Source organism: Caenorhabditis remanei, chromosome I, assembly GCF_010183535.1.
Source record: "Caenorhabditis remanei strain PX506 chromosome I, whole genome shotgun sequence".
Classification (NCBI taxonomy): domain Eukaryota; kingdom Metazoa; phylum Nematoda; class Chromadorea; order Rhabditida; family Rhabditidae; genus Caenorhabditis; species Caenorhabditis remanei.
The window spans coordinates 10,656,252-10,674,789 of record NC_071328.1 but is presented as its reverse complement, the minus strand read 5'-3'; the positions used below and the strand labels follow the sequence as shown (position 1 = coordinate 10,674,789).

General features: G+C 35.5%; 5 protein-coding genes across 5 annotated transcripts; 2 read left to right on the top strand and 3 right to left on the bottom strand.

Moving 5' to 3' along the window:
* Window positions 1-132: 132 nt before the first annotated feature.
* On the bottom strand, window positions 133-7,400 carry GCK72_002298 (uncharacterized protein; the record flags this gene model as incomplete). The annotated part of the gene is made up of 15 exons (XM_003104719.2): window positions 133-317; window positions 367-487; window positions 534-671; window positions 716-1,117; window positions 1,172-1,321; window positions 1,370-1,486; window positions 1,567-1,734; window positions 1,841-2,050; window positions 2,134-2,356; window positions 2,463-2,566; window positions 5,080-5,424; window positions 5,473-5,535; window positions 5,584-5,703; window positions 6,374-6,483; window positions 7,196-7,400. 15 exons carry the CDS (start codon window positions 7,398-7,400, stop codon window positions 133-135), a joined length of 2,661 nt encoding a protein of 886 aa, XP_003104767.2.
* A 1,129-nt stretch (window positions 7,401-8,529) lies between these two features.
* GCK72_002297 (uncharacterized protein) lies at window positions 8,530-9,319 on the top strand (the record flags this gene model as incomplete). Its single annotated transcript, XM_053723355.1, has 5 exons — window positions 8,530-8,604; window positions 8,653-8,718; window positions 8,766-8,856; window positions 8,903-9,011; window positions 9,061-9,319. 5 exons carry the CDS (start codon window positions 8,530-8,532, stop codon window positions 9,317-9,319), a joined length of 600 nt encoding a protein of 199 aa, XP_053592000.1.
* A 6,397-nt stretch (window positions 9,320-15,716) lies between these two features.
* Window positions 15,717-16,085, top strand: GCK72_002296 (uncharacterized protein; the record flags this gene model as incomplete). The annotated part of the gene is made up of 1 exon (XM_053723354.1): window positions 15,717-16,085. The coding sequence occupies one exon, from the start codon at window positions 15,717-15,719 to the stop codon at window positions 16,083-16,085; it is 369 nt and encodes a 122-aa protein (XP_053591999.1).
* On the bottom strand, window positions 15,752-16,689 carry GCK72_002295 (uncharacterized protein; the record flags this gene model as incomplete). The annotated part of the gene is made up of 5 exons (XM_053723353.1): window positions 15,752-15,833; window positions 15,882-16,073; window positions 16,120-16,215; window positions 16,293-16,605; window positions 16,659-16,689. 5 exons carry the CDS (start codon window positions 16,687-16,689, stop codon window positions 15,752-15,754), a joined length of 714 nt encoding a protein of 237 aa, XP_053591998.1.
* Window positions 16,690-17,215: 526 nt separating this feature from the next.
* On the bottom strand, window positions 17,216-18,226 carry GCK72_002294 (uncharacterized protein; the record flags this gene model as incomplete). The annotated part of the gene is made up of 5 exons (XM_053723352.1): window positions 17,216-17,319; window positions 17,367-17,436; window positions 17,479-17,603; window positions 17,648-17,991; window positions 18,036-18,226. 5 exons carry the CDS (start codon window positions 18,224-18,226, stop codon window positions 17,216-17,218), a joined length of 834 nt encoding a protein of 277 aa, XP_053591997.1.
* Window positions 18,227-18,538: the final 312 nt, after the last annotated feature.

Genomic DNA, 18,538 nt, shown 5'->3' with positions numbered 1-18,538 from the left:
CAAAAAAGCATCAAACTATTTTATTGAATCTTGTATTTTTTCTCTTTTTTACCCGTATTCTATAGTTTGGACTAGTAAATTTGGCAACAAATTGGTGACAAAATATACACATAAAATGGTTTAAAAAAATGATTATTTAGAATTTCTATGATCTTTCGAGACTTCAGATACATATCCACCATCAGATTGGCTTGATCCACTCAACGGACGATGAGATTCCCTTGAGAAAATAGCTCTCGCTTTTTTGATATTTTTGATTAAATGTTGCTTTAATTGGGATTGACAACACTCGATATTATAGACGGTGTTTGGATTTGCTGAAATATTTAAGAAAATAGATTGAGAAATTGAAAAAATGAAACTAACAATGACTCAATTGTCCATTAGGCCCTTCGAACGCAGCATGATATAGCTTCAGATTCAAAGTGTCATTCGGCATTTCATTGATATCTATCTCATTTATCGGAAGGACGCGAGTCCATTTCATCTAGAAAATTGATGGAAATTAGTGAAAGAGATTGAAGAAATCTCACCTTGATCTCTTTTCTGGCATAAGATGGAAGAAGAAGAATGAGTGAATGGAAAACGAAAACCACGTAGTGTTCAGCTGGAGCATCTCTCCATTTGATATGAGCAAAGACTAGAAGTTCACGATTATCCAAACGAAGTCCCTGGAAATACTCAGTTCATATGAAATCACAAGACGATCTCTTACCTTTTCAGTCAACATATTCTCATTCGCCTTCCTGACAGTCTCCATATATTGTGCATAATCTTCATGAAGTCTCTGCATTTCATTCACGTATTCAGCCGAAGTCTGCATTTTTTGCAACGCCGTCTCCACTTGAATTCGTTCTCTCGCATCTTTTGGAAGGGCATCGGCAATATTTTTCAGTAGAAGAGGGTACTGAACGATTCTTTGGACTGGTTTAATCATTCGAGATTCCCAAGAACAATGCTGCTCTCTCGTACTATTAACTGCTTCTAATTTTGACAAAAGCTCTTTTTTACTCTTGATTTCATGTTGAAGAAGGTGGTATCCAGCTGCATATTCTGCGTAGATTTTGAAATCTGCGCATTTATTTATGAAGACTGCACAGACTCGCATGACAGAGTCCTAGAAAATTAGATTGAATGAGTTTTAGAATTACCTATATCTTCTATTACTCACCCTTATTTGTGCAACTGAAATATCCTGTCTACTCATATCTCCAATTGCTTCTTCAATACTGTCAACAAATGAAGTCTGCATTTTATACAATCTGATAGCTGCATGCATGATATCTCTGACTTGTCTCATACAAAGAAACACATCATTCATCTGAAATTCTCTCTCATTTCTTTCGATTCCTTCTAATTCTAGTCTCACCTCTCTCAGATCATTGACATACTTCTTCTCAGTGACCAATAATTCTTGTAAAGCCATCGCTAACTTTGCACAGCCCGTTTTCTTATTGACATTTGTCGCATCAAGTTGAGCAGGCGCCTGAACGAACAAAACGGATTAGAAGGAATGTTCAAAAAGATGAGTTCAAATGCAAAATCTGTTCTTTAAACAAAACTAACTTTTGGTGGTAAAGGTGTTTTCCGTCGGAGATGTATGACTTTTCCTATTCGAAGCAGTTTCTCAACATCAGATGCATTTCTTACGGATGATATGAGTTCACTATCAACTGCAACCACTGAATCTCCAACCTGGGCACAACGGGGAGCAAATGAAGTCACACCACGAACCTGGAGAACTGACAATTAGAACTTAGAACCCGTTCCCGAAATTCAAGAGTGTCTATCTACATTTTTCAAGTCTTGTTCCCGTTTATTGCCCCGAGACTCTTCGTACCTCCGCCCTGATGACCCCATCATCATTGTGAGCGTATATAGTGAGTCCGAGCCGTCCATTTGTCTTTCTGACGAAATAATCCTCTGCCGAAGAAGTTCCTGCCAACTCTTTCTTTTGCTCCGCCATTTCTCGTTTCCTCTGTTCAGATGCTTCAGCCAATGAACATCCAGGAGCCAACGACCCTTCACATAGTCTTGGTTTCAGGGGAATCTGAAAAACAATGGAATCAGAAGTAGTAATATTTTAGAGGAATGCCAAAAGCATAAGTTTACAACAAGGGCAAAAGCACGAACCGTTGAATGAAATGTAGTTGTACCGTTGTGAGTTGTAACGTGATCAACTGGATGTTGTTGTTGTTGTTGTTGTGATGGGTGTGATTGATAAGAAGAACTAATTGTATTTATGTTCTGATTCTGTATTTGAATCGGAATTTGATGATACTGTTGGCTAGTTGATGTAGCTGCCATTGAGGTATTCATTGTGTTCATGTCTCGAATTTCCATTGGTTTTCGCCATCTGAAAGTTCTTTTTTTAGAATTGCGATTTTCAGAATAATAGATTTTACATTTGAAAATTTCAGCATTTTTTAAAACTCCCTTTTCTCTCAAATAAAAAAACTTACATTCGAAACGAATTCATATTGAAATGATACAAAAACAGCGAGGCGAGCCGACAATTTTTGAGTAGTTTCTGGTCGATTTGAGGTGAGATATCGTGTTGAATAAGCTGAAATATCAAAGAAATATTTGGAAACTTTTCTTCGTTTTGGAAGAATGAAAAGGTGCTAATCTTTCGGACAAAACAAGAGCAAGAAAAAAGAACAGAAATGCGGAGAAAACAAAAGGAAAAAAGGAAAGGAAGTGAGAGCAAAAGAAGGATCCGGTATAAAATGAGAAAAGGAAAAAGAAATGAAGAAACGTAGTACTGAAAATTGATGGAAAAAGGTTATTTGCTTAAAGTTTATATGCGGACTTCTAGGGTGTTCCAGTAGGGATACTGTAAAAATGTTTGCTGGTAAATTTGCATGGTTTCAGTTAGAAGTTTGAGATCATATGGATAGATCCCCACATTCCAGTTTCAGCCAACTTTGAGAATCAGTTAACTAAAATTCAGGTGGGCAGTAATATATTGAAATTTTAGTTCTTACTTTTTTCTTTTAAACACTTATCGAAAAATTCTATGAGAAATTTCGAATTTTCGTGTTCAGTTCTGATTGAATACGGTGCTGGAATAACCCATTACTGACTTTTCAAAGCGTGCACGCCCATTTTCAGTCAACTGGGTTACGAATAAATGCTGTATAAAAAATTTTCTTCTTCTCTATTCATAATTATTGTAAAAAAAATCAACTTGACACATCTAATCCAACAGAAATAACATCCAGATTCTATTGGTGTGTCCCGTTCAATTTTCCCAAAAAAGATTCTTGAGAAGGGGTTGAGAAAATGAGTTGGATCTAATAATTTGTTGTAAAGAATGAATGTAAAAAAGAAGCTTGATTGGACGGAAAGATTTGTCGGATTGGCAGAAACGGAGAAAGAGAAAAAGAGAGAGACGGTACTCGAGAAATCCGGTCAACAATTCATTTTCATTCGTCGTATTTTGCACTTGACGCCCTACCTCTCTCTCCATGCTTCTTCTTCTTCTTCTTCACCTATAGTATACAAATGTTACATTCGCACATACATATCTGTGAAGGAAAGAGGAAAGAAGCAACAACATTTGTAAAATGGAACGTGTTAAGTAAACAGATCAACACGTACAAAAAGTCGGAAAAAAGAAGAGACACTTGACCACACGTTATGAAGATTTTGGAATTACGTGAACTGGTTCTTTCGGATGGAATATTTGATAAGTGGGGAGCTGGTGGAATGAGGTTATCAAGTGAGCAAGTCACTGATCAAGATTATTGTTTTTTTCAAGAAAAAGTGTTCTTTCTCGTTATACGAATATTATTAGGGGGTTTGTTAAATTTAAGTGACGTCTATTGGTGTACAGTACCAGTCACAAATATTATTTTTCTGAAACTTTCAATAGAATCTCGTCTCTGTTAATAGTTTGTTTTGTTGTTACAAATAGACTGTTTCCTTAAAATTTAAATTATTCAGGTTGTAAGAATCTAGCATGATTTTTGCAGTGGATAACTTTTTTCTATGAATTCTTTCTGTATAGTTGCATTGCATTGAACTGAATGTATTAACAAGACTTTCCTACAGGAGATTACCCAATGTAAAAAACACTTTTGGGTTACTGTAACTACAGTATCCTGTCTAATTTCAAAAGTATGCAGAATAACTGTCGACAGTTTTACAATTAGATTACTCCAAATAAATCAAAGATTGAAAATAGTTTGAAACTCAATCTAGTTTTCTCGAATCAAGCAGAGAAGTTGAAAACTAATTCACAAGTACAGAGAAGAAAAAAGGTTCCTAATATTTGCGTACTCGCTTCTGTTTGCTCAATTTGTATCTTCTTTTCTCATTCTTCTTCTTCAATCGAAAAGGTCATCTTCTTTGTGAAATTCAAATATTGTGATTTTTGTTGCAAAAATCTGCCTGTCAACTGATACCAAAAAGTAATAAAAAGAGAAGAACATGTAGCATTCGAGAGAGGAAAAATGAGAGAACTGACTGAGTTTTTCTGTAATTTTCTGTAATTTCCATAGATAAACGATGACTATTGTACGAGAATGCACTTGAACAACGAAAAAAATGACCGTAAGAAGTGAAGAAAAAGCTTGAAAAGAAGAGAAAGAGAGGAGTACTTGACCGAATTGAATGAATCTAAACTTAATTCAATCAATCAATCCAGTCTTGACAACCAATTATATCCGAAATAACCGAATTGAAATTAAACGGAAGAGAAAAAAAGAAAAAGTTTAGGAAAAGTTTTACGAAGAAAAAGTGTTGTTTGTTTGAAAAGAGGAGGAGAAGGAGCAGAAGAAGAAGAAAGAAAAATGATAAAGAAAAAAGAAGAAGAAGAAGGAAAAGTAGTAGTATTTGGATAGGAGAAAAGGTTCTTCTCGATTTTATTATGAACACTTTCTATAGAACTTCTTTCCTTTTTTGGGGCATAGAAGAGAAAGAAATCTACGGAAAACGAATTGACATTCCGAAAAAAGAGAGAAATTTGAGTGGAAAGGAGCAAAGTATAGATCAAATTACAGTATCCATTTGAGACTAATTTAATCGGAAATGCAGGAAAATCTGAGAGAAAAAAAAAAGAAAAAAGTGTGTCACCTCTATTCCAGGCAATGGTATTTGTTGTAATGAATTCAATCTTTGAGTGACGACGACATTCTTGAGAAGAAGCATTTGTCGAATATCTTCTCTTGAAGCGGTGTCACTTGATTCCGATGTTTCCAGAAGGGATATCAATTTCTGTTGAATCTTTTCATTCTGTCTTGCCAAATAGCTAATTGCAACCAAATGTGATGTTGTTCTAGCCAAAAGTAGAGATGATACATTGAGGGCTTGAATCAGAAATAGATGAGCATGAGCTGACACAATAACTCGGAATATGTTGTTTGCATGGGCAATATCTACACAATTCTCGGCTTCTGATGAACAAGCAAAGCACTCTAACTGAAATTAGTCAAATTATAACAAGTGATTTAAACGGATTTCACAAACCAAATCAATTGTTACTGGGGACCCTTTGTAGTTGAAAACCATGCTTAATGGGTTTAATGATACCTGAAAATTCATTTTATTTGAGCTTTTGAAAAACAAGAAAATATTTACATTTGAAGTTTCTGGTTGTTCATCACATGGTTGAATTGAGTCTCCCTCGAAAGTGGCAATTCTGGATACAGAAGCAGAAAATGAATGTTGAAACATATTGAATGCAGATGTATTCGTTGACTGAAATACAATTGGAATAGTGAAATAATCCATCATTTCAAGTTCTTTTTTCGTTTCGAGTGACTGTCCATCTGACGTCCATCACTACTGATAAAATGTCCTTTGATATAGGTGTTGGCAATGAGTCTTATCAGTTAATTTAACGAAAAATATAGTGGAAATCATATGGGTGTTTTATTGGCTTGTTTTGAACTAGGAGGGAAATTATCATATTCGACAAAACGATGGGCATCTCACATAGAAAGTATCGAAATATATTGTAATCACATTTTTTAGATTCTCCGTAAATTAGTCTATGACTTATTGTATTCTATCCAGAAATTTTAAAAGATTTTCTGAAATTTCAGAGTAACTTTTTCCAGTAAGAAATTTGTTTCGTTCCAGTTTCTATTTTTGTGAGAATGTCTGTATGGTTATTAAATTCTTGATAACCTAACATCCCAGATTTATTCTTCTCTAAAGTTTCTTATGTCGTTCTCTTTCAACTCATATCTGTATGCTACAATATTTTACGTCTTCTTTTGTTTCTAGAGATTTGTATTTTCTAATGAATCAATTAAAGATAGTTATTTGATTAAACGAATTCCAAATTTTGTTTCCGATAAGCTTTGTAAATACTTTTATGGCTACTGCCTGTAATATTTCCCTTTAAATCAAAATGGAGTCTAACCTGTGAAATGAGTAAAGATGTGTCTTTAAAACTCAAAGTATTGAATCCAATCGTCCTTCCGTCGGCCTTCAGATAGACAAAAAAGTCGCTGACTTTATGAATCTTCTCTCCTGAAAAAACACTTAAAAATCAATAAAGATCTCAATGCACATATAAAAGACATAAAAAAGTAGACAAAGTCTCGTGAAATGAATGTCGAATGTCGCCATGCGACTGGAAATAAATGCACACTACTCGGGAGCAAAGAGCAGAAAAAGGAGAGAGTGAAGGGGATAGAGGGCTCGTCAATTATTATGAAAAGTTTCTTCCTTTTTTCTCTTTTTTCTCGTTCATAATATCAGAGGAGGTATTTGTTTGATGAGCACTTTAAAATCAATTGGTGGGTGGTTTTTTATGATTTTATCACGTCTAAGACGGCGGATGATCTAGAGAAATATGAAAGTATTTTATGGTTTATGACGTGGATAACTGTAAGACCAGTCATTTATTTGATCTTCCGAGTGGACTTTGTGTGGGCGGTTAGGCTATTCTTTTCTTAGAAATACAGAGAATATCCAGACTGAAAGCTGAAACTGAATGGTTCAAAAATCTCAGAAAAGAAAATAGGATCTCGTCAAAAACAAAAACGCTTGTTCTTTTTCTCTCACTTATTTTCTTTCAAAATTCATTTTTCGGTCACACCTCTTTTCTGTCCACACCTATGCATTTTTGAGTTAAAAGTCACTCCCTTTCGGCCCCCTTTCATATGAGATTTTTCCGATAGACATTACTGAAAATTTGCAAAAGAAATGAGGGTGTATCAGAAATATAGGGAATACGTACCCATCGGTATAGAAGTATCCAGAAGAACTTGGCCGGAAGAAGACGTTGCCAGAAGACGTGGTTGTGAATCGTCGAATGCGTTGAATACACGTACCTGAAGAAGACGAAGAAGATGAGAAAAAAGAAGAAGAAGAGGAAGAAGATGTTCATGACGTCGTTGATGACTATATGATTTATTAATACCGTTTTGAATCATGTTATACATTTGAAAAAAGTTAGAAACTAGTAGTACACAAAGTATGCAAAGTCAGCCATCCGCATGTCATTAGAACCTAGAAGCATGAGATTCTAAAGTTCACTTTTATCCTTTCAAATCACAGAAACCTCGATTGTATCAAAATTAAACTCACGTTAGCTAGTCGACCGTCGAGTTTCTCCCACTTCTGTCCGTCTTGTGACAACTCGAATAGCTCCGCGTCAATTCTGAAAAAAGGGAAAATGTTTGGGGAAGGCGACAACAAATAAGTAGAGTTAATCAAGTGTTTTGGGAATGAGATTCGTGTTTTTTCGATTGCAAAAGCAACTAGAATATTTATAAAATGGGAAACCTTCGAGAAATCACATAATTATATTCTAGTATTTTATTGTTTTCCAGAATTTCCCTCAGAATTTCATCCAGAATAATAAGAGAGTAGGAAGATATCAGCTAGAAATGATTGTCCCGTCTATTGGATGTTTTTGCGAAAAGTAAATAGAAAAAGAAGGAAGATTTGTGTGAAATGAAACAAGTCAAGTGGAAGTTACAGAAGGTATATATCATCATAAGACATATTCAAACAAAGGATCACTTGATACAAAAGTGTCTTTGAACTGAACACTTGTGAAGAGAAGAAGACTGTCCTTCAATGAATGAGGCAGTTTGTTCAAAACTCCATAATTAAGAAAAGAAGAAGTGAAGTCCCGTCTATTTTTAATTGGTTCCTTCTTTTCTCTTCCGTTCCTTTCAATTCACACTTTGTTCCATCCTCCCCCAAATCTGGATGAATTCAGAAATCAATTGGACGGAAAATGTGAAGAGGAAGGAAGGAACATATGGAAAAACTAAGGGCAAAGTGGGAACTAAAAGGAAAATTAAAAGGATGCCAAGTTGGTTGGCAACACGGATGGCCAGAGTGTCTCCACAAATTCAGAATTATATTTTCATAAAGTTTGAAACCATTAAAAATGGCCTGGATCAACACAGAGTTTCATCAAGGATTCAAAACTCTCGAAACTACTGAAATTTATTTTGAAAACTTAAAATTTGTTCCGTGAACTTTTCAAAAATCCAACTTTTTCTTGTGGATATACAAAACGCTGGTTGGATCCCAGAATACAACTTTGAATTTTCCTAAATGACGGAACCAAAATCCCCATTGGAGACAAAAGATACGAAGGTGGAGCCGACTAACGTCAGAGAAATTGATTTGGTTCGTTTTCTCCGAATTATCAGCTTCCCCTAAAAGACAATTTTTCAGAATGATGGACTCGGATTCACTTTGGACGAATCAATCCTTTATTCCCGACTCAAATCAATTGGAAAAGTGAGTGAAATATCATTTTCTATATGCTTACGGAAAAATAAATTCAGGTTATCATGAAATTGATTGTTCTGACGATTTGTGTCTCTGCTTGCTGCGCTCTTTTCTTTTATGAAGCAGTTACAGTTTCCCTTACTACTCGTAAGTCTCATTCTAATCTTTTCTGGAACTATTCGGGTGTTTTCAGCTATTCTAACATTGGAAGAAATGAAGCAACTTGAGGATGAAGAAGCAAGAATGCATTTGAAATGTTTCATTCTTCTTCTTTGGTCATTTGCTGTCTATACCCTGATTACGTTTGTTATCCGTTGATCAATAACTGAATGAAAAATTCAAATGTTTCAGAGAAATGATGACAATCATGTTGTTAAACGATAAAATTCGAATTCTAGAATCAATGAGACATCGGACAAAAATGGAAGCAATTCTCTCGTTAATTCGTCAAAAATCGTATTACGATGCAGACGCTGTCGAGTTTATTCTCGAGAATGCAGCATCATACAAAACGGACGCAGTTAGTGATGAGATGGAAGTGAAAGATATGGTTTATCATAGAGTACATGGATTGAATCCTCATCGATCATTCTATTATCCAGATCATTAATTTTTATAAGTTTATTTATATCTTCTTGTTTCTTGATTTGAATAACATTTCAGCTGATTTGAAAACTTTAAAAGAATAAACAGTGTTGAGAAAAAGTGTCTAGCTATAATTTAACAATTATGAAAATGGAAAGTTTGTAATATTTGATGTAAAGTGTCCGAAAATATCGCATTCCTCCATGTCAGACATTTTGGTCCACCTTTTAACACATCTGTTAAGTTTTATATTTTCCTAAAACTATTTTCACTTATCGATTTAACTGAGCTTCTTCTTCTTCTTTTTCTTCTCCCAATCCCCATATTTGTTTTTAGAATATCTAAATAGTTCTGGTCATCTCCATTTTTTGTTTTCCCTCCTCTTTCCCAATTTTTGTCTTTTTGAACCAAAAGTGTCTTGTTGACGAAAATTAATGACATATCGCGCTTTGCTCGTCCATTTTTTGTCCTCTCCCGCTCATCCCAAATACTATTTTTCATTCGAAACTCCATTTCATCCTTTTCGGACTGCTCCGATGTGTTGATGACGTGGCAGTATTTGGAGCAAAATATAAATATTAAACAAAAAAAGTTATATTTTTGGGAGAGAAAAGAAACTGACTACTGGATGAGTGATTGTGAAAGTAGAAAGAGAAACAACAAACCTCAGCGTGGATTCATCATTTGTCCAACATTCCGCTTGTGAACAAGAACAAGAGAGACGCGATCCCATTGTGATATGAAGAACGAAGATTTCAGAATTGACACCGAGATGGAATGGCTGAAAATGACAAGGATTGGGAAGAACAACCACAATAATATTATTAATTCGGTGTAAGAAAAACAAGAAATTCGAGAGAAAAACAGAGCAATGAGAATCCAAAAAGCTTAAGATGTAATCAGAAAACAACTTTTTGATAATGGCTGTTCGGGAATGTATAGACACGACTGAAAAAATGAATCCAATCCCAGAAGAGTCATCCTAAAGCCGCTGTAGGTGTCCAGTCAGTCAATAAAGATTGCACATCTAATTACCGTAAATACAGTAATGGAAGTACATATCTATTTTTCAAAAAGGTCTTTTGGGTGTACTCAAATTATTCACACTGCATTTTACGAGTCTATTGACATAAAAAATTTTTTAAATAAGAGAGATTTCAACAAGTGTCGATGAATAGTTAGTTCAACGAAGAAACGGAAAAACCCGAAAAAATAAACTATTAGTGCGAAAAAGGATGTGCTTCAATTACAGTATTTACGGCAGATGAAAAAACAGAAAACAGATTCAGAGCGTCGAACTTCCGACCATATGGAATTGGCGCTGAACCCACTTTTAGGTCAATGGGAAAAAAAATTTAAAAGAAAGAAGAAAGTAATCACTCAAAAATTGCAAACAAAATGTGTCGAATGAAAAATTTGAAATTCTAATTTCATTTTTATTCTTCCTCCAATTTTTCCCTTTTCTACTTTTTAATTCAGACTATGTCTCTCAAAAACAACAAACACTAAATTATGCTTCACACCCGAAAATTTCGTAGATGGGCTTCTTCTTCCCTATATCCTCCCTCTCTTCTTCACACCAAAAATGAAAAATGAGCCATTTTGGATGTTTCCCGTCTCGAGAGAAGACTCGAAAAGACGACACTTAATTTGTGACAAAAGAGAAACGAAGGGTTTAAAGATGTATTGTTTTATCTGAAAATAGGATTGGAGAAGAGAAGTGGCCAAATGAAAACAATGGAAATGGGTGGCTATTCTGTGTTCGACATGACTATTATGATGGCCAAACCGACGGATTGGATGGGGTGTGGCATGAAGAAATGAGGAAAAAAAGAGGAAGAAGAAGAAGTCATCTGTATGCAAATTACGTGGATTCTTCCTCTTCTTTTGAAGGTGTCAAAAGATGAACATTCAGTCTAGAATCATTCAAGTGGGCGAGGTTTCATAAACTATATTTACAGATGAGAAACTATGGCATCAGGGGGTTTTGAAATCAAAAGACATCTCGGTAGACTCTTCGAAAGAATTGAGTATTAGTGGAATATTAGTGATGAAATTAGCAAACACCAAATATTCTTGAACCAAGTTCGGCAGAATATAATGACTTAAGAGATATCTCAGTTGAATATTTTCTACATGACATATATCTTGAATTCTGATATTGTAAAAACTTTGAATATGTTTAAAACATTGTAATCGCTAAATTGAAAAATTTGGAAAACACTTTTAAAATCTCAAAGCAGTTTGCTTTCACAAGTAATAGGACACTAACTCCATGACTCCATCAGAATTACCAACTGAAAACAACAGAGAGAGAGAGAGAAAGTATCTTTAGTACAGCTTTTGATGTTATAGAATTCTTAATATGTTCCTCACCGTCGTTTTCTTTTTCTTCTTGCTTCCCGACAAGCTGACACTGAATCATCAGAATACAACGTCGTCGTTTTCCTTTTATGTTCTGAAAAAGGAAACTTTTTATTTGTTCTCTCCTATAAAAAGTAGAGAAGCAATGATGCGGAAAATGAGCAAAAAGTAGGAAAAAAGAAAATAAATGAAATAGAAAAAGAAGTATTTGAAGAGATTGGAAGTATCTTCGAATCTCTTTTTCATTATTTTTACGGAAATATATATTTCATTTTGGCAGAGACACTTGTTTTCTAGTTTTCCCATTCGACAGCTTTCATTAACAGAATCAGCCGAAAAAATATATTTAGACTGAAAAAAAACAGAGGAAAAAGAAAAAGAGAATGAGGGTGTGAAGTAGTGGAGAAGTTAGAAAAAAGAAGGAGGAGGAGCAGCAATAACAGAAAAAATAACATTTGTCCCGAAGGGAATTGCTCATGAAAACTGAACTGCACGGAGAAGAAATTCAAAGAGGAAAATGAAGGAATCGGGAGTGTGGAATGGGGTGAAATTTAGTTGGAAGTTTTATGTGAGCGAAAGAGAGAGTGAAAAAGAAAAAACGAGGAAGGGGATAAAGGTGAGAAAAGTGAGGAACAAATGAACACATGGGAGATCGTTGAGCTCTGAAAATATATTGGTTGCACGGGAAAACTAATAATACTATTAGAAAAATATCTACCTGGAGATAGGTATAACTCGTAAATTAGTGGTTTCGGACGGAAGAAATATACAGTTTGAAAGCTGACTTCGAGTAGATTCTGAATAAGTTCCGAATTTTAATATTACCAAAACGGACAGAGTTACCATACTGTTTTTCTATTAGCATGGTACCATGTTGTAAAGGTACCGAATTTCAGATTTGTGATTCACTTCAGCTGAATTGTATTCGTGTCAAGAAAAATATAACATTTCAAAAATGTATTATTTCTAACTAAAATATCTGGAAGATTCACATTGGTCCACTTCGTAGTTATTACAACAAGAATCGGTCACATAATCGGTTCCATGTTTCCTCGAATCTCCATCATTTTCAGAAAACGAGGCGAAGAATGCCAACTCATCAATCACAAAGTGCATTTTTTAGACCACCCTTGAAGCGTTGGCGGCGGTCAAATGGCATTTGAATTGTCGGTAGTGTAATTGACAAGATAATGGGACAAGAGAGATGAATTGAAGGAGATTATTAGCAGTGATGCAGAAGGAAAACGAAGAAAAAAAAGAAAAAGTTTTCGGGAAGGAAAGAGATTCATTGGAGATATGAATAGAGAAATGAGGATTCAATGACAAACTTGTTGGAAAATGGAGGAGAGAAACGAAGAATTTTATGACTGTATATACAGTTTTTGTTTTTAGTTTGAAGAAATTGGTTTGAAAAGCTGAGACTCTAGGTATATTCTTCTATTAGATAAGAACGCGAGTTGAATATAACGGCAGATGTTGGAATCTGTTTGAAGGATTTATATATCTAGCTCTGAATTTTTTGTGAACGAGAGGCAATTTCCGGTGGTATCATAGATAAATCAGATTTTCAATCTGAAAACGACTAATTAGCTGTCAGATTTGTTGGAGGATTACCATTATGATACTAGCTGGGGTTTTTTAAAAATTTTTTGCCAGTTTTTGAAGAAAGCAAAATAAATCAAGTGTCAAGTTTTATATTTCAAATTTGAGTCTTTTTGTAGAGATTCTCCATAAGAAGGTTGCACGTGGTTGTGAAGAAGCTCGATTCCCACTATTTCCAATCTAACGTGTCAAATCGTTCCCAGCTATTCCTTTCTGGGAAAAGCAGGTACAACAGGTTACTGTAAATTCAGAAACTCTAGCTATTGCAGAATCAGAAAACTGTAGGATTTGCTATAATCGTACAGAAACAGAGCGAAATCCTTATTAGTTCTCATATTCTCCTTCTTCGCCTTCAGACTTTTCTGTTTTGTTGTTTTTGTTTTTGTCGACTGCAAGAAAAAGGAAAAAGTACTTGTGTTGTGTTGAATGATGACCGAAAACGGAAGGAGGTCCCTTCTATCTCCATAAAATGCCCTTTCTCTTTTTCTTTTCTCTCTTGTAAAACCATCTCCATTGAAGGGTGCATTTTTGATTTAGTGTCTACGGAGGTCGAGAAGAAGAAAGAAGAAAAACGGAGGTCCACTTAGAAAAAGAGAGCAAAAGAAGACGAAGAAAACGTATATGTTTTTGGAAGGGATATAGTGTAGGAACTAGTAAGCTATAAAGTGAAAGAGCTCTTTCTCTTTTCCGAAATATATGCGTGGGAAACAATGTGTGAAAAACGGAAATAGGGACCACTTTGAAAATGGGAATAGGAGAAAAGGAAAATACAGTCTGTTGCTTTTGAGATGAATTGTGTCGGAAGGAGGTTAAGATTGAACAGAAAATAGGTATATTAAAAGAAGTGATACAATTTCTTAAAAATCGAACAGTAAAATCTCCGAAACCCGACAGGTGTATTATAGAAGCAGGTAAATAAATCGAATTATCATTAGAGTAAAACAAAAAAAAACATACGAAAAAAAAAATACTATTTCAAGGAATCACATATGATTTCGAGCTACAAAGTTTGAAACTACTGTATTCGATGAGCTAGGTGATCCCAGTCGGTTTCAGCTATTTCTCAATATAATCTTTTTCTATGTATCAAAATCAAACAAGTGCTACTTGGCATTTCATTGTTCAATTTAATAAAGAGCTAATAAAAAGTGGGCACCAATCCAACTGATTTCCGGTTTTACACTCTCACGAATTGGATACCTTTGCTCATTAAAAATGCATAGAAATTGCTCATTTTGACATGAACCTTATTTTGTGTGTTAAGTCACTCTCCCACAGAAAAGCGACGTAAAATTTGGTTTTAGGAATTCAGCCGCACCCAGAATTCTTTCCTAATTTCATGAGAGACACGAAAAAAGAGAAGAAACGGGTGGAAAGAAGAGCAAAGAAAGGTTATATGCATAAATTTTTTTGGAAGAAAGCCAACGGAAAAGGAAGAGAAAAGTAGAGAGTTTCTTGTGAATTTTGTGTGATATTAGGAGAATTTCGGAAAAGGAAAAAGAAGAAGAAAACGTGGAAAAAGAAGAAGAAGAAGAAGTGAAGAAGGGGAGTTCAGAGGATATATCCCATTTGGGTGAATACAGATTAATGAAGTGCGTCGAGAGGCAGAGAGAACACCAGAAGATGTGAACTTATTTTTCCTGTTTGACCTCTTCAGACAACTGAGAACTCTTCATTTCTTTTTGAGTGAGACTAGATTCCGAATGGAGGCTCAGAATCGGAAGGAATTTTTGACTATGAAAAACAATAAATAGTTGCGATTTCAGAGAAGATTTTGCAATTGAAAAACCTCTCAACAAATGTCTCATTTGTTTCAAAAAGCTCAAAAAGTCTCAACTCCTACTCAACTGCTTCTTCTTTTCTGCTCTTTCCTTCTGTCAAATCCGGTCACGCATATCGACAGAATATAATTGAGATTCGAGAGACGCAGATCATGTTAAAACGGACCTGAATGTCCCGAAAACAGCGGCCATTGAAATGGGTAATGAATAAGTCACTGGATGTGAATTGTTTATCACTGGAGAGTACATGTATAATAAAGTGAAGTCAAATGGAAGAAAACGAATGTTTCCGAATGGATTCACAAATGTCTGTTTTTAGAGAACTTTCTTTTCATATTCATCAACAAAAAATGAAACTCGAACAAAGAGTTGAACAAGAAAATAGGAGTAGACAGATCCGCAGAGGGCTCAAGTTGTCGGAGATATAGAGAAGACCCCTCATACTTGCAATGCAAGCTTTAAAAAAGTCTTGAGTCCACCTGTTCTAAAACTGCAACTTTCGTTATCGTATGTAAATAATACTCATGTGTTCTCGAAGCGAATGCCAGCTTACAGTAGTCCGTGAGCTTCCAAGAATCACACAATGTCAACCATAAGATCTATGGAAGTGTGTTCATATATTTAAAATTAACACATTCAATCACTCTCCAAACTTTTTTATTTATTACATTCTCAATGATAGGATCTCAAAGAATACCCAGTTCCGTGATCTACTTGTACAAAGATGAGTCCGCCTTCTTCTCATCTCCCTCCAACATTGTGTTACTCTTCTTTGGTCCCAACGATTGTGGACTGAAACAACAGAACTCAGTTTCTAGAGTATCTAATTGTGAAACTTACGCAGTTCCCTCAACATCATTGACATATTTACTCATAATAGCCTCCTTCTCAGCCTGGGTTTCAACCGGAGTAGTTGGAGTTGTTGGAGTAGTAGTCGCTGGAGCAGTTTTTGGAGAGAGTTGTTCTCTTGCAGTATGCATATCATCATCCTCTTTAGCTGCTGGAGATGGAGATGGACTCGGAGCGTCCGGTCTGAAAATATAAATTGATTGATTGTAACTGGAAGATAATTGAATACTTCTTCTCGGTCTCCTTCTTCTTCTCACGCTTCGATCCCTCCTTCTTCTCTTTCTTGTCACGTTTCGAGCCACCACGGCTACTCTTGTCTTTCTCACTGAAATTACAGTAGTTTACACGTGACTTTCCCTTCGTGGGTCAATTAATAAGCCTCCTAATTCATTTGAAACTTACTTGGAAGGCTTCTGAGACTGTTCAGTGGAAGCCTTCTTATCGCGTTGCGATCCTCCAGCTGGATCCTTGGATCCCAATGGTTTCGAAGGAGCAGCCCCTCCAGGTGGAGCAGAAGCCGCTTGTCCGAGTGGTTTCTTCTTATCTCGTTTACTTCCGTCCTTCTTTCCTCTCTTCGATCTTTGAGACTTATCTTTCTTTCCTTTCTTTCCACGTCTCGACGAGTTTCCAGTCTTACGACGAGCATTCGCACGATCCGCAGTATGGCATCCAATCAGCATTAAGCTGACACTTGAGCAGACGGCCAACGTGACCGCTGAAAAGAATTCAATGAACCTTAGGTGTCCGATAAGAGTTCAGAAGACAAACCACATGTCGATTGGAGTAGCTCAATATCCATCTTGAGAGTGATATTACGAGAGTTTTGATGGTTCTCTTTGATGGCAATGCTTACGAAAACTGCCGATTTTCCGAGATTATACGAGATAAAAATTGGGACATTGGATCAGAGGGCGGTCACGTTATGTCTCAACGGACTTTTTCTTTTTGAAATAAATGGTTACAGGTTACGCCGAAATAGTTCATTGATTTGAAATTTATGTGGTGATATTTGGTCGGAAAACTAATTTGTTGGCCCGGGTGACCAACAGATTTTCCGAATTTCAGTTCTTTCACGTTTAAAAAACTTCCACTATTTTTATGGAATCGACTATTAGGAACGCGGGTCACCAATATTGGAAAAAAACTGTGATTTCAGTGTTACGAGAACAATTCAAAATAGATTCATTTGAATAAAAAAGAATATAAAAAACGAAAAAATTATTCTAGTTGCCGAGTTCTGAACATCATGAGATCCACCGTCAACTTTCAATGCTTTTTCACTGAAAACACATATAATTTTCACTTCAAAACTCGGTCAGTATATCTTACTTCGAACAAATTCCAGTATATTTACAGATATCATTCGAATAAAATGCTACACTTGACACATAATCCTTCTCATTTATTGTTGCAATCTCACAAGTCACACCTGGAAATTCAATAATCTTCTCAGTTTTTGAATTCAATTCTGAAAACCTTGATAAATAACTCCAACTACAGTAACCCGATCGTCAATCATTCTAACCACTCCGCCACCACTATCACCCTATAAAAAGTGCTTTCCTTCTGAATTATTTCATTTTCTGACCATGCATGCTAATTGGTTTTTTGACAATGATTTTGTACAAAATGATTTTTCAGTAGTTTTGAAACACTTTTCAGCTTTCACAGTTTCAGATCTCAATCGACCTGCTGAATTTTCTCCAGAAGCAGCTGAAAATGTAACCCTTGAGTGACCATTAGATGAGTTATCTTACGATCTACTCCGTATCCAAAAAGTTTCATTTGAACATCATTTTCAAAAGTGTATTTGTCGTCGTGAGTCACGCAAATCGCTTGAATTCTCTTCGAAAAATTCAAGTTTTCAGACAGTTCCAGAATTGCAAAATCATCGAATTCTAACTGTTTGTCGTCGCAAACTTTTGGAAGAATTATCTGGAAAGAAGTGTCAAAACTGAAATAATCAAGAAATGGTACTTTGGATATTTCAATTGATGTGTATTTCGATCCAGGACAGTTTCTTCTGAATCCACAATCAGTTCCAGCGTATACTTTGAACATATTCGAGAAGTTTCCATTCAGAACGAGATCATTTTCATTTCTAGAATCAACTGAGCACCCAGTTTCTATTAATTATACACTCACTCATTCTGACATCCATCAATCTTTTCATTTCCAGAAGTCCATACATATCCATTTTCAGTGAATAATGCAAAACAATGACGGGCGGTCAGTACATGACGAGATGATACAATTGTCCCTGTACATAATCCACCGCCTTCATGTATTACTTCAATTGCAATATTCCACGGAGCATCTCCTATTTTTGCTTGCATTCCGTTCAGTATTTTCCTCCCGTAACTATTTTTCACTAATAAAATCATGAGGTTGGGTGTGACACATTGTAACTCACAGTTTAGTCCTTTGCCACATGTTTCTTTTCTTAAATTATTCTCATTTTCTGTTAATTTCTGAGTTGAGAGTAGTTGAAAATATATCAAAGCCAATAGTATGAAAATTGAAACGTTGTTGCAACTCATAGAATCTAGAAATGATTCCCTTTTTGATTCTGTCACGCTGAAGTCAACCATTTGCTACATGGACTTAATTTATTTTAAGAAAAGCCGGCTATGTAATCGTGAAGGGGA